We start from the raw sequence: 12,390 nt of genomic DNA on the forward strand, positions 1-12,390 counted from the left end.
ATGTTAATTTTATGTTCATACTAAAATAACTAAATCTAAAACTGAAAAAATAAAAATGATATAGTTATATATGTATATCATTTTTATTTTTTCAGTTTTAGATTTAGTTATTTTAGTATTAACATAAAGTTAAATTAGAAAAGTTGCCTTAAGTGAGAAAAATAGTTAATTTACAATTATTTTATTTTATTTATTTTCATTATTTTATTTTTTTTGGTTTTAATTTTAGTTTTAATTTTATATATATATAATGATAAATCATTATGGTAACAAAATGACAATGAGAAAATCATATTCAGGTCATATATCAGAATAGTGAAGATAAAATGGTGTAAAATAATAAATTTTATATATATACATAAAATTAAAATAAAAATATTAATTTCCAAGAACATTTAACCAACGTTCTCTAGTTCTCAATAAATCTAATAACTGACGAGCCATAATCACATAATCATAGTCAAATGACATATTTAGTTATTTTGCTGGTGGTCTGCTGTACTTGTAGTACAGTAATTTCCTCAGGCACATAATTTGAGAACGCCTCATAAATCAAACAGCATTCTCACCTCAGCACTCACTTTGTTCAGTTGTAAGTGCTTATAGCTTCTTTATGTGGATTCTAATAAAGTACACACCTCATGCCATGTCTGACTGTGTCCGATCTCCACTGGCTTCTGGCCCGAGGGTGTTGGTTAAAGATTTTACAACATAAACAAGCCTTGGCCCTGGAATCCAGAACTCCCGCTCTGCAAAGCAAAGTTCAACCATGCTGAAGCATCTGTTGCCACTCACCAAATATAATCAAGCCTATAAATAGAGCCACTGTTTTTCAGTCCCCCACAGAAATGATCAACCCTGTAAGAACCAGACATAGACAGAGAGAGACAGGCAAAGGAACAACCAAGATCCAGTCTGTGGATGGTCCCACCTGGGACGACAGGAACCCAAAGGAAGGGAGAAGTGTCGCCGTACCTCTGCTCCGTGCCAGAAGGAGGAGACAGAGAAGACTCCTATTGCTCTTCCACCTTGTGCAGACATCTAAGCAATGTGTCTTCCATGGAAGGTAAGTAACAGCGGAGGAGCTGGTTGGTAACAGCTGCCAGCACCTGCTGGATTCCCTAATGTCATATTATTCAGACAGTGTATTGGATGGACAATGGACAAGCAATGGATTAAAAAAATTCATTATATAGTTAAGTATTTACACGTTGGATGTTCGTTTATGGTAATGTATGTAATTAATGATTTAAAAACAAAATACATTTAAAAAAATAGTGCTAAGCAATGATTAATCGCAATTAATCACATCCAAAATAAAAGTTTTTGTGGAAATAATATGTGTGTGTACTGTGTATATTTATTATGTATATATAAAGACACAATACAAAGATATATATATTGTATTGTGTCTTTATATATATATATATATATATATATATGCACGTGTGTGTATTTATATAACAATGCATAATAATACCTAATAAATACACACAGTTCACACACATATATTATGTACACAAAAACTTTTATTTTGGATGCGATTAACTGCGATTAATCATTGTCCAGCACTAAAAAAATGTAAAAACTTTTTTGTGATGTTTACCCTTTTACACAACAACTTTTATTTATAATAATTATGAAATATATGACGTAATAAACCAATGTGCTGATTAAATATATTCAGGTATTAGAATACTAAAGATGGATAAAATAACGTGCACTCAATTTATTTATTGAACTTTTATTTATAACAGTTATGAAATATGTGATGTAACAAACCAATATGCTAATGAAATATATTAGAATATCGAAGATAGATAAAATAATGTGTACTAATTATACCAAAAAAAAAAAGTAATATAGTAGTTTTATACAAAAAATTATAAATTATAAATTATACTCATACAAAAATACATATATATATATATATATATATATATATATATATATACATACAAAAAAGTAATATAGTAGTATTATACAAAAAATTATAAATTATACTCATACAAAAAATACAAGTATATATATATATATATATATTGTACAAAAAATACACACACACACACATATATATATATATATAAATACAAACATATAGTAGTATTATACAAAAAAATATAAATTATACTCATACAAAAAATACATTCAAGAGTGTTCAAGATTTACCCTTTTATAACACTTTTTATTTATAATAATTATGAAATATGTGATGTAACAAACCAACATGGTAATGAAATATATTCAGCTTATATAATTAGAATACTGAAGATGGATAAAATAATATGTACTAATTATACCAAAAAAATACAAAAAGTAATATTATTATTATCATACAAAAAATTATCATACAAAAAACATATAAAATACAAAAAAAAAATATATATATTAATTTTCAAGAATGTTTGCAATTTACCCTTTTATAACACTACTTTTATTTACAATAATTATGAAATATGCAATGTAACAAACCAATATGGTAACTAAATATATTCAGGTTATATTATTAGAATATTGAAGATGGATGAAATATATATTAATAATATATAAATATATAATAATAATATATATTAATTTTCGAGAATGTTCAACCAGCGTTATCTTTTTCTCAGAAAGAAAAAAATCTACCAATTTACAAACAAACACACACACACACACAAAAAAAAAAATCATAAAACTGACAAAAATGGGACTAAAAGGATTTCATGACTTATGACAGATATGCCTATACAATTTCCTATAATATTGTAAGTAAATTGTTGTTTTAATCAACTAGATTAACTGCTAAAATACAACCAAAAACATGTTAATCATTATTTTCTGCTTCAGTAATCATATGTACACATCACTGTGGTGGATGTTACCTTTGAAAGCGCATTGGTAGAATGCTTTTCCACACGTCTCGCACATTTTCATTGATTGGTCGAAGGATACGCACTGCTGCAGCGGCGCGCGTTCTGATTGGACAAATATGTGCCTTTTTTCAACGATCCCACCGACTTTTTTAGCCGCTGATTGGACGACGGAACAGAATTCTGCCTGACATTCTTTTCCTTACTCTGGACCCCGGAAATACCCTTTTATGGAAGGAATGCGAGACTTTTACAGACATACTATCAACTTCCGGTTGGGTGTGAGCGAGTGTCTTGCTTCAAAAATATCTGGTTTTACTGCCCGCAGGGCCGGGATATTTGTTTTCTGTTTTTCTTGCATGTTAGCGTATTTTCCGGACAGTTAGGTAAATACTGAGTGAGTTCTTCATATGGTTGTAACGACTAGATTTGAACCACTGTTTGAGGCAAAAGTGGCAAAACTCTCTTCCTACGATTCTCTGCCTGATTCGGGTCTTGTATCTCCTAATTTTCTTGCAGAAAATGTCAAAGTCACTGAAGAAGATAGTGGAGGAGAGCCGGGAGAAGAACCTACCGGAGGTGGACATGTGTGACAGAGGAATATCAAACCTACTGGATATTCCTGGACTATGTGAGTCTGCTCATAGTTACTATGCTAGTTTAAAGTGTCATGATGTGTTTATGTTAATTAAAGCGTGGGTAATGAATCTTATATGTTTACATTGTAACCAAATAGCTGTTATAGTAAGTTGTTTCTATTTACACTATGATTGGTGGCGTCATCACGTTAACGTCATCATGCAATGACATCATCAACTAAACGTGTCAATATTTTTGTTTTGTAGTTACCTTGTCCAACATAACCCAATTGGTGCTGAGCCACAACAAGCTGAGTGGTAAGTTCTTCATGTCTCGAGAAACGTCTTTTTGCATTTTTTCTTTTAATTTTAATGTTATAAAATGATATTTACAATCTAAAGTTAATGCAGTACGTCTTTGAGAAATGATAAACATTCTGTAAGTTTTATAGTATAGCTTTCCCTAGGTTTGAAGATGGTGATTGTTACTTAAAAGGCAAATAATTGTCAAAAAGGGAATTTCATGAATCTCAGATGTGATTTTTTTTTTTTGCATGCTTATATCCAAAATAGGAATCTAGTTTAGTAAACAACCAAGTGGAAGGTAAATAAATTAATAATATTTTAAAATAATTAGATGCTTTTATTTGTAATTTATTTCAGTGGTTTATTGCATTATATTTAACTTATAGCACACGTTTAATATTATATTGAGACTGCAGGTTCATGAGGGTTGTTAAAAAACTTGTTATTTCCACTAGATGGCTGTCTTGCCCTTACTGATCACTGCTTGTTTGATTTCGTATTCTGCTCAGTTCAAGTACCGTAATAATAAAGAGTGAAGATGAGTAGTTAGTAACATCTTTAGAGCAATCCGTGAATTCCTTTCCTTTTTTTTTTTTTTTTTTTTTTAGATGTGAGTGTAAAGATAATCTTTGTAAGCTGAGAGTTATTCAGAGAGTTATTATTAGGAGATATATGTTTGTCAGTGTAGTTTGTGCAGCTTGTTTTTCCCTCCCACCTAATCTTTGGGTCCATGTTAACCGCTCTGAGCCATGTTCACTCTCATCTGATCTATACAGGAAGTGTTTAGTCGGGGATTTGTTTGTTTATGCAGGAATCTTTTCCCTTAATCTCCATGAAGATCTTGGTGTGATAATGCACATTTCAGTCAGGTAGCGTCTGTAGTAATGATCAAAGCCTTTTAATACGATTTATAAGATTTGAAGATGAGGAAATGACTCCGTTATGGGTCACAATGTTTGTCTGTAGCTGGTTTAAATGAGGGAGAAAAAGAAACTTTATGGGGTCCAGAAGACTGAGACCACTAGCAAATTGCTTCTATTTTGCTTTTTTCTTATTAAAAATATTCTATTCTATTCTATTCTATTCTATTCTATTCTATTCTATTATATTCTATTATATTATATATATTTTTATTTATTATAATATTTGGCACAGTCACCTTGATTGTAAATCATTTGAAATAAATATGTATTATTATATATGTTTATTATTATAAATATTACTATAAATTATTTTACAAATATGTATTAAAAGTACTTGATGATAATAATAATAATTGTATTAAACAGTAAATGTGAAATTAAATATATACACTACCAGTCAAAAGTTTTTTAACGTAAGACTTTTATTTTTTTTTTTAAAGAAGTCTGCATCTATTTGATCCAAAATACAGCAAAGGCATTAATATTGTGAAATATTTGTACTATTTAAAATGACTGCTTTCTATTTGAATATATTTTAAAATGTAATTTATTTCTGTGATCAAAGTAGTGTCACATGATCCATTAGAAATCATTTTAATATGCTAATTTGCTGTTTAATACAATTATTATTATTATCATCATCAATATTTAAAACAGTTGAGTACATGGGATGTATAGAAAGATCTGCATTTATCTGAAATAAAAAGCTTTTGCAAAATTATACATTAGATTTTTCAAAAGTATAAAAGTAAAGTATTTTTTGGGGGTGAAATAAATTACAGAAATTAATACTTTTATTTAGCATGGATGCTTTAAATTGATTAAAACTGATGATAAAGACATTTATAATGTTACCAAAGATTTCTGTTTCTATTCATCAAAGAAATCTAAAAAAACTATTATTATTTTGTTTTCAGCATAATAATAATAATACATGTTATTAGAATATTAGAATATTAGAATGATTTCTGAAGGATACACAACTGGAGGAATGATGCTAAAAATTCAGTTTAGGAATAAATACAATTTTTGTAAATATATTAAAATACAAAACAGTTAGTAAAAATATTTCAAAATTTGACTATTTTTGCAGTACTTTAGATCAAATAAATGCAGGCTTGGTGAGCAGAAGAGACTTCTTTAAAAAACATTAAAAATCTTTCTTTTCCAAAATTGTTTGGATAAACAATGGTCAGAATGGTGTGAAATTAATAATGTTATGTTATAAAAAAAATTATGTTGAAATCTGAAATTGATTGTGTATAGTCATAAATATAAATTTAAAATATTTATTCTTAATTTTAAAATTAATTAATTGTTAAAAAAAGGGAGTATACATTTTTATCCCTTTTTTTTTTTTAATAGTAAAAAACAAAAAAAAATCACAGTTTCAGTTTGTTCCTGGGCTCCTCTCTTTAGATTTTTTTTTTTTTGGCCTCACCACTCTGCATTTCCCCTTTCTCTGTTCTTCTCCGCTCTCTCATCCTGCCTGGTTAAAGAGCAGAGACAGGGAATCTGCCATCTTTTGAACTTTTCAGGGTAGTCAGGAATTACAGTGACATTTGGAACCCTTTCATTAGTGGCTCATGAGTAAAGCAGGGCTGCTGTTCGGCCCGGGCAGGCAGCGGCTCAGGTAATGAGACAGAGGAGAGAGGGCCAAACCTTCCTGCTCTATATAGCCATAGACTCTTTGTTCTATTACCATCAGCCTTTTCTGCCTGTTTTAACGGCTCCAATAAGGCGCACACACATTTACAACAATGTATTTACAAGCAGATTTTGTACTTGCAACTTGTGGATACAAAGACAGCCTATAGTGCTTTAGAGCCAAGTCTGTGCTTTAAGATGATAAAGTGTAGATGTCTAGTGGAGGCGTGTGTCTTAAGGATGGAGAAGGCGGAACTGAGATCAATCTTGTGTGTCATTTGGAGACGAGTACAGGGACCCTGACATGGGGCGCGGGGTTCAGTGTTCTGCAGTGTCTCTTGGTGCGTTTACAGTTCCGTTGAGACAATGGGTTGAGACGAAGTATCTGTTTTAAAGGGTAAAAGGTCAGAGGATAGATGCAAAAGTTGGGAATTGGATGGTCAGACAAGCAAGGACACAACAACGTGTTAGAGTATTTTTGTGTCAAAAATGGACATTTATGTAACACTTTCACTGTTATAGCTTTTAAAGTTGCATTAAAATAGTTGGATATAAATATAATATCAGACAATTAGTCTCTTATTTCATTGTACTTGATCTACTAATTGCACAACATTTGAAAATGGCTTTTCATTGTCACATACATTATTATTATTGTTAATAATAATAATAATTATTGTTATTATCATCATTATTAATGTTATTATTTAATATTATTTGTTTTAATTAAGTTTATGTGCTGAATGTAAACAGTCTGCTTTGTATATAACACTGGTAACATCTTTTCATTATTATTGTTTAATATTAAATAAATTATTTGTATATTCTTGTTATTATTCGAATTGATGATAATTCATAATAATTCATAATACACGTGCACAGTTTACTGAGTATATAACATTAATAATTGAATTCAATAATAAATAATGTCAATAATAATAATAATATTATAATTATAAAACATTTGTTAACAGCTTTTATTATTGTTTAGTAAATTAATTTAGTCACTATTAGCATTATTATTACTGTTATATGTATATTTCATTAATACATTATTGCTATTGATGAAAATAATAATAATAATAATAATAATAATTATTATTATTATTATTATTATTATTTATCATTTTAATTAACAAGTGCAAGTGCTATGAATAATTTATGAATAATTTATTTTCTCTATTATTGTTTATTATTAAATAAATTATATATTATTATTGATGATGATAATAATATTTATTATTATTATTATTATTATATAACATTCGTTAACAGCTTTTATTATTGTTTAATTAAAAAATTATTTAGTCACTATTAGCATTATTATTACTATTGTTCATAATAATAATAATAATAATAATTATTATTATTATTATTATTAATATATACATTTATGAACAAGCAGATGTACTGAATGTGTATAGTCTATATAGTATCTATTTAGTATATAAAATTAATAATTTATTGTCATTATTATTGTTTATTTTTAAATAAATGATACATTATTGATGATGATGATGATGATAATACTACTACTACTACTACTACTACTAATAATAATAATTAATTATTAAACTATTAATTTAGTCACAGCATTTGCTAATAATACATATTATTTTACTATACTTTTTTTTTTACTATTATTTTACAACTTAATTTCCTATTGGCAAATGTATTTTATAAATTGATATATGTTTATGATATATGATGTTTCTTAGCAAGCATGTGTGCTGAAGAGAGCTGTGAGAATGTGTGCGTTTCGTTGTTGGAGTTTTGAATTGTTTGCGTGACGGCTGAATCATTTGTTCCTCTGTGTCTGGGGCGGAGCAGCTCTCGTTGATCTCTCTGGAGGTATTCGTGTCATGCTGTTTGTGTAAACCTCTCCCACCTCCCCTCCTCCGTAATGAGGGGCCATTGATCAGCCAGTAATCGGATAGAGCGCCTGTTCGGCCCATCGATCTCTGTCGACAGCAGAAAGGGGGCAGGATGGCCTTGCGGGAGGGGAGGGAGGGAGGGGTGCTGCAGATCCGTTATGTTAAGGCCTCCATCATTACAATGTCAAATTTATCGCTGGGGGAGTGACCCATAATTGAGCCATCAAAGACGGGACGTCTGTCCGCAGACTCTGATAATTAGTCGTTAAACCTCTGCAGGTCATGAGAAAACCTTCGGTCTCTGATCATTAGACCTCGTCGCTCGTTTGGGAATGCTTTACCTTGAGGATTAAAATACAGTCAATTGAAATGTTTGATTGATGAGACTGATGATACCTGCAGAACTGAAGTTGTTCTTGTTTATTTCTTAATTTATTTATTCTCCCTCTCTCTCTTTTTTTTTTTAGCTGTGCCTCCAAATGTTGCAGAACTGAAGAACTTGGAAGTTTTGAACATGTTCAATAACCAGATTGAGGAGCTTCCGACCCAAATCAGTAGCCTGCAAAAACTTAAACATCTGAACCTTGGGTTAGTCTGATGTCTCATTGCTTCTTTTCTAGTCTAGTTCTGTCTACTTTTCGCTTTTTATTTTCGTTTTGTTTTGTTTTTGCTTTATTCTGTTTCGTGTTTTGTCTCGTCTGATCATTTCTCTTCTTGTCTCTTCTTTTCTAATTTCTCCTTTTTTCTCATTTTCCTGATGTCTCGTCTTTTTTCATCTTTTTGTCTTGGTTTTTCTCTCTTCTCTTCTCTTCTCTTCTCTTCTCTTCTCTTCTCTTCTCTTCTCTTCTCCTCTATTCTATTCTATTCTATTCTATTCTATTCTATTCTATTCTCTTTATTTAATCTCTTCAGTTTTCATCTCTTCTTGTCTCATCTGTCCTCTTGTCTTTTTTTCCCTCCTCTTTTTCCCGTTGGATGTCTCTTTGCATCTTTTTGTTATGTTTTTTTCCCTCCTCTTGTCTCATTTCTTCTTTTCTCATTCCTTCTAATATTTTTTTTTACCCATAAATAATAGTTTTTCTGATAGTCTTGTCTCTTCTATACTTTTCCCTTGATTTGCTTTTTGCTTCCCAAATCAGACCAACCCAGATCAGTAGTCTTCAAAAACGTAAACGTCTGTACCTTGGGTTAGTCTGATGTCTCATTTCTTCTTTTCTCGTCTCTACTCAACTTGTTTTGTCTACTTTTTGCACCTTATTTTCATTTTGTTTTTGTTGTTTTAATTCAGTATTTTTTTGTCTTGTCTCCTCATTTCTCTTCTTGTCTCCTCTTTTCTTCTCTCCTTTCATCTTCTTTCTTGTCTCAATTTTTTTTGACATCTTGCTTCTTTTCATCTTGTCGTTTTAGTTTTGAGCCATTTTGTTGCATTTGGCTTTAAATTCTAATGAGCTCTGCTCACCCCGCCTCTCTTTTCTGTGGGGTGACGAGCCGTTCTGTTTACTTTATCTGCTTTAACCGCGAAACTTGCTAACTAGCACATTATTAAGAAAGGCGATTTGCAAAGATGCATAAAAAACCCTTATACTCACTTATGCTGTAGGTGAAGCTGGATCACAAATGATTCACGCGAACATAGACACATTTAGGTAGATTGCCGGGTGCATTTCCTTAAAAAACAAAAGTAATGTTGATCCACTGTGTCTTCAGCGGCTCAGATGTTGGGAGTAAATGATGACTGCTATGTTCATTATTACATCCAACAACAAAACACCTCAGTCGCTCAATCGGAGACATTCTTGTCTTTCCGTGCTCCGGCATCGAAACAATAGTGGTCGAACTGTTCACAGCTCACTCAGCTCACTCAGGGCGGGTCTAAGGTAAGACGGCCCTGTTAATCAACTATCGTGGGAGCGGCCTGGGTTTTGTGACATCGCACAGACAAGATACTGAAAATGGCTTGATTTGAAAAAGGGGATATTACTTATAAAAATTAAAAAAATACCACTGGATTTTATCATTATAGGGTGGTTGTGTACACACACTGCCAGCATACATTTATGTTTAAACAACATGTAAAAGTGAGTTTTGCATCTGATGACCCCTTTAAGACTAAATTACTGTTTACAAGGACACTTGCAAAGACGGGCATTTTGACACATACAAGTTTGTGTTTTTAACCATTCAAGGCCTATAAATCGGCAAAAAAGGCTCCCGCGCTTTATGAGCACCGTCTTCACGTGCGTGCGCTCAGAAACAGTTTCTCAGACAGTGTGCATATAGTGAAATTAGTTCTCTTTCGCTGCTGATTGCGTTTTAATGGCTTACAATTATTTGTTTTTAAACAGCAATGCTTTGCTGTTTGTGACCGCATAGTACAGCATAGTACTGTCTCTTCTGGTTTTCTGAACCAAAAATCTACAGATTTCTGGGTCATAAAACCTCCCCAAATGTCACTGACTGCATAAACTGCTGAAGTTTATCTCCAGTTGTAGCATCATTCTAGTATGTTTTGTGGATCAGACACCATTATCTCCTGGTTATCAAAGTGTATCTGGTTTAGAGACAGTGGAAGGTTCGTCAATCCTTCTTTGTGCGGTTCAGAAGCCTTGACAGTAGCAGCGCTGCTTTCTTGCTTTGTTCTTGTTCCTCTCTGACTCTCTTCATCCCTGGTCATCTGGTCATTCCCTGTCCCACCTGAGCCCACCTGAATCCCAAAGGTTCTCCTTTTCCACCGAGGGCGGAGCCGCCACAATGTCACGCAGGATTAAAGCGCAGCACAATCTGCCCCGTGTCTGACACCGCACATTTTTATCGATTTGCTGTCAGACGCACCATTTCTACACATAATCTTGAAAACATAAGCCGGCTTGTTGTATTCCCGGCCGCTACTCCCGACTCAAATGCACGGATGTGCGTGCGAGCGTGTGGCCGCCAGTTATCCTGATCTCATTTGTCAAAACAATTCCCTTTCTCTGGTAATTGCTTCACAAACATGTGGTGGAATCAATTTGTTTGTTTCTTTGAAATCCGTTGCTAAAGTTTCAGTGTCTTCACGGCAACCAAGTGTCATTTGAAAGAAAGAAAGAAAGAGACGGAGGACAGACGCTTAAATAAGCAAGAGTTAATCAGCATCTGATTTGGGTGCCCCTCTCTCTCTTGCTCTGTCTCGCGCTTTATCCACATCGTCGGGCACCTTGAGCACTTCTAATTTCAGATTCCATGTTCTCTGTCGAAAGTTTTCCAGCTAAAATTTAATCCGTTAGCTTTCAAGGGCGAATATGATTTTAACATTTACAGACACAACACATTTTTAATATTGGTGAACTTAGTGAATTAACTTTTTTTATATATATAAACAGTGTTGTGTGAAAGTCTAAAACCATATTGAAAATCCAGGATTCAAATACTTAAACTACTGATTAAAAGTTTGTGTTAATTTTGAAGTCTGATGTCACTTATTCTCAAAAAAGGCTGCATTTATTAGATCAAAAATACAGTAAAACGGTAATGTTGTAAAATAATATTACAATTTAACATATCTGTTTTCTATTTTAATATATTTTAAAATGAATTTGTTCATGTGATGAAAAGTGGAATTTTCAGCATCATTACTGTCACATGATCTTTCGGAAATCACTTTAATACGATGTAATAATATAATATGATAACATGTATTATTATAAATATTGAAAAGAGTTGGGCTGCTTTAATATTTTGTAGAAACGGATACATTTCTCTTTTAATTATTCTTTGATGAATAGAAAGTAAAAAAGAACAGCATTTATTTAAATGTAAATCTTTTGTAACATTATGAATGTCTTTCTGTGGACGGAATAAAAGTATTATTTTAAAAAACAAATTGGAAGGTAGTGTAATTGAAACCAAGTGAGATGAAATGACAAAAAAATCAATTTGCTTTAATGAATGTAAGAAATATTTCACTCAAATGGTTAGATAATTTGCAATTTAAAAATGTTAAATTAAATAAGTAAAATTTTCACTAGTGATCTTAGACTTTCAGACTCCTCTGTTTTCAACTTTGAAGTTATAAATGTGAGTAGATCTGTTGAGCTGTGTTATAAATTTGTGCTGCGTTTGAAATATCAATCATAATCAGTGAGATGTATCTGCGCGGACTGCTTGTCTCGGTCTCTGTCTCATGTCGGTCTGCTATGGATTTTCAATGGGTTCCCCTGTGTCTAGAATTGAC

At 31.8% G+C, this 12,390-nt stretch overlaps 1 protein-coding gene across 3 annotated transcripts in view; it reads left to right on the plus strand.

Annotated features, from left to right (window-relative positions):
* The first annotated feature begins 859 nt into the window (after positions 1-859).
* The window catches only part of rsu1 (Ras suppressor protein 1), a 43,418-nt gene continuing 31,887 nt past the window's right edge, over positions 860-12,390 (plus strand). The window contains exons 1-4 of one of the 3 annotated variants that reach the window (XM_051097824.1): positions 860-1,066; positions 3,372-3,483; positions 3,698-3,748; positions 8,648-8,768. In XM_051097824.1, the coding sequence (XP_050953781.1) occupies positions 1,049-1,066; positions 3,372-3,483; positions 3,698-3,748; positions 8,648-8,768 (302 nt within the window). In that variant the 5' untranslated portion in view covers positions 860-1,048. Of the gene's footprint in view, positions 1,067-3,075; positions 3,250-3,371; positions 3,484-3,697; positions 3,749-8,647; positions 8,769-12,390 lie in introns of those variants that run through there. The other 2 variants (XM_051097825.1, XM_051097826.1) reach the window with 2 other exon arrangements.

The sequence above is a fragment of the Labeo rohita genome, chromosome 24 (genome assembly GCF_022985175.1).
Source record: "Labeo rohita strain BAU-BD-2019 chromosome 24, IGBB_LRoh.1.0, whole genome shotgun sequence".
Classification (NCBI taxonomy): domain Eukaryota; kingdom Metazoa; phylum Chordata; class Actinopteri; order Cypriniformes; family Cyprinidae; genus Labeo; species Labeo rohita.